The 2346-nt window shown below is 31.2% G+C and overlaps 1 protein-coding gene across 1 annotated transcript in view; it reads left to right on the top strand.

The window, feature by feature from the left end:
* Positions 1 to 376: 376 nt before the first annotated feature.
* Positions 377 to 2346, top strand: part of LOC106873893 (transmembrane protein 53) — a 24966-nt gene continuing 22996 nt past the window's right edge. Inside the window, exon 1 of the mRNA XM_014921419.2 lies at positions 377 to 1101. Within this exon, the coding sequence (XP_014776905.1) occupies positions 1048 to 1101 (54 nt within the window). The 5' untranslated portion in view covers positions 377 to 1047. The remainder of the gene's footprint in view (positions 1102 to 2346) is intronic.

Raw genomic sequence — 2346 nt, 5'->3', positions numbered from 1 at the left:
TAAAGTTATGAGTAAAGAAAGCCGTCTCGTGTGAATTTTCCAAAACTCCTCACCCCGCTAGCGGAAAAGTTTTTTCACATGTTCCCATATAATCAGAATTTACATCATCTGAAGCATATTTGCCGAAAATTTCATTTAAAAATATTCATTTTTATGGAAGTTATGAGGTAACAAAGTCGGTGTGGGGCACGCATCTGTAGGAATGCCTACATGTGTGTGTATGTGTGTGTGTGCATTTCATTTTTCGAACTACTTTCTTGTTATTCAAATGCAATCAACGTATCGAAACACGAAAGTAAGTGAAGTTATTTGTCATAGTTATTTACGTTCAAATCTTTAGATGCATAAAAAGAATTGTACATTACTGTACTTTTTGTGACAGCCTTATCAAAGAAGAAAAAATATATTATTTAACGATGAAATAGTGAAAACCTATTATACATATTTTAAATGAAGCGGGAATCGAAATCGTGTATTGAACTTGGTTGGTCGGGAGCGCTTACCGCAGTTACGCGTTACCTCCTACGTAGTATTACATGATATGGTAGTCAGACAGTCCATGCGATCACTTGATTGTGGTTTGTCATCAGACCACTTTCTGATATGATGAGACATCCTGTAAAGGCCAAAGGTTATTTCCCTTCATTATTTCTTCCTCTTTATTTAGATGAATATATATATATATAAACACATATGTAAAGTGTTTGACTTTCAATTAAAATTTCCTTACCAACCCGGTAACATCTCTTTCTCTCACTATCGCTATCTTTATAACCTATTATTCATTTTATATGCACTCACAAACTGATGTTCAGCTGTTGCACCGGTTTTACTATATGCAAGATTTCTGTGTATAGATATATACACCAGATAGATGTTTTCTGTTAATGACGGGAACAACTGTATTCTTTACATCCATAAATTCTGTTGAAGAATTTTAATAAAGACAGCAGTGATCGAGTTTCTATCCGAATGAATTATTTATTATGATATTAGGACTTCGAGAGTGAACATTTATTCAGAATTTCTTTTTAAAGTACACACATTATGGCACTATTCACCCTTCGAGTATTCAACCAGATATTATCAACACGTTCAAAGGTGAGCATGTAATTCTTATTCATTCATTCATTTATGTTTCAATTTCCTTTTCCCTGTAATTGACCGGGAGGTACTATTCCAAATATAGTCATATAAGATAACTAAACCAGACAGCTGTCGTTTTTTTTTTTTTTCGTTCTTTCACACTGATATTTTATACTTTCGATCAGTTAATCAATTGTAAATATATTTTTTTTAATATTTTATTTTAATGCTAAATTCACTTGTTGAATATTAATTATATAATTTCTCTCTTTATACTTACTTTATATGTATGCAGTTATAAACTGCGTTCGTAGTTTATGAATGAACTTCAAATAGAAACGGTTTATCCATAACCTTATTAGGTTACGGATTTATTATTTATTAAAGAAAAAAATATTCTATCTTTTCACAATACTTTGTTTTTTTCTGAAGTCAAATTTATTTTTGTATTTTTACATCAATCGGCGAACACTTGGGTAATAAATAATTGTGAATGTTCTGTCGGTTTTGTAACACTATTACCTTATAAAATTGTATCATGTTTATGATTATTGATCCCATGGGAGGGAAATCCCGAATGGTAACATAATTTTTAAAATACGTGATACGGTTCATACGACAATCACTTGTATACGAGTGATTGCCGTTTATACTGATATCTCATAATATATGATATATACTGATATCTCATATATATATGAGTGTGTGTGTGTGTGTGTGTGTGTATTTACATACGTACATTTATATACACACATATGTATATAACGCCTAAGATTTCAATATAACCTCCACACATTTATAAATATTAATTTAAGATCGATAATAATAATTCCATTGATGATAATCAAAAAACGTATGTCTTGCTTATTAGTAAAATGTATGTTAGTTTTTCTTATATATGTGGAGCAAGTAAACCCAAGGGAACCCATCTGTTTCTAAAAAAAATACATATTGGCAAGATAATAAATTCATACGATTAACCAAGGAAACACTCGATAATTATATACTAGCATTGTGTAGAATTTGTTCATTGTAACTTACATTCCGTTTTTTGGGGGGGAGGGGGCTCTCTTGAACTACATTATCGAAAGTCTCCTTCACTTTTTAAGACGATGACTGGCAGTTGACTAAAGTTGGCTATTGTTTCTAGTAAATCAGAGGACAGCTTTCGAGCATTCCATATTGTCTCGTTTTATGGTACTTATTTATAGATTCGTGAATGAGGGAGCTAACTTTCAGTGTCTATTTCTATCTTAATTA

Source organism: Octopus bimaculoides, chromosome 7, assembly GCF_001194135.2.
Source record: "Octopus bimaculoides isolate UCB-OBI-ISO-001 chromosome 7, ASM119413v2, whole genome shotgun sequence".
NCBI classification, from domain to species: domain Eukaryota; kingdom Metazoa; phylum Mollusca; class Cephalopoda; order Octopoda; family Octopodidae; genus Octopus; species Octopus bimaculoides.
Note: the sequence above shows the minus strand (reverse complement) of the source record. Positions and strands in the feature narration are given on the sequence as shown.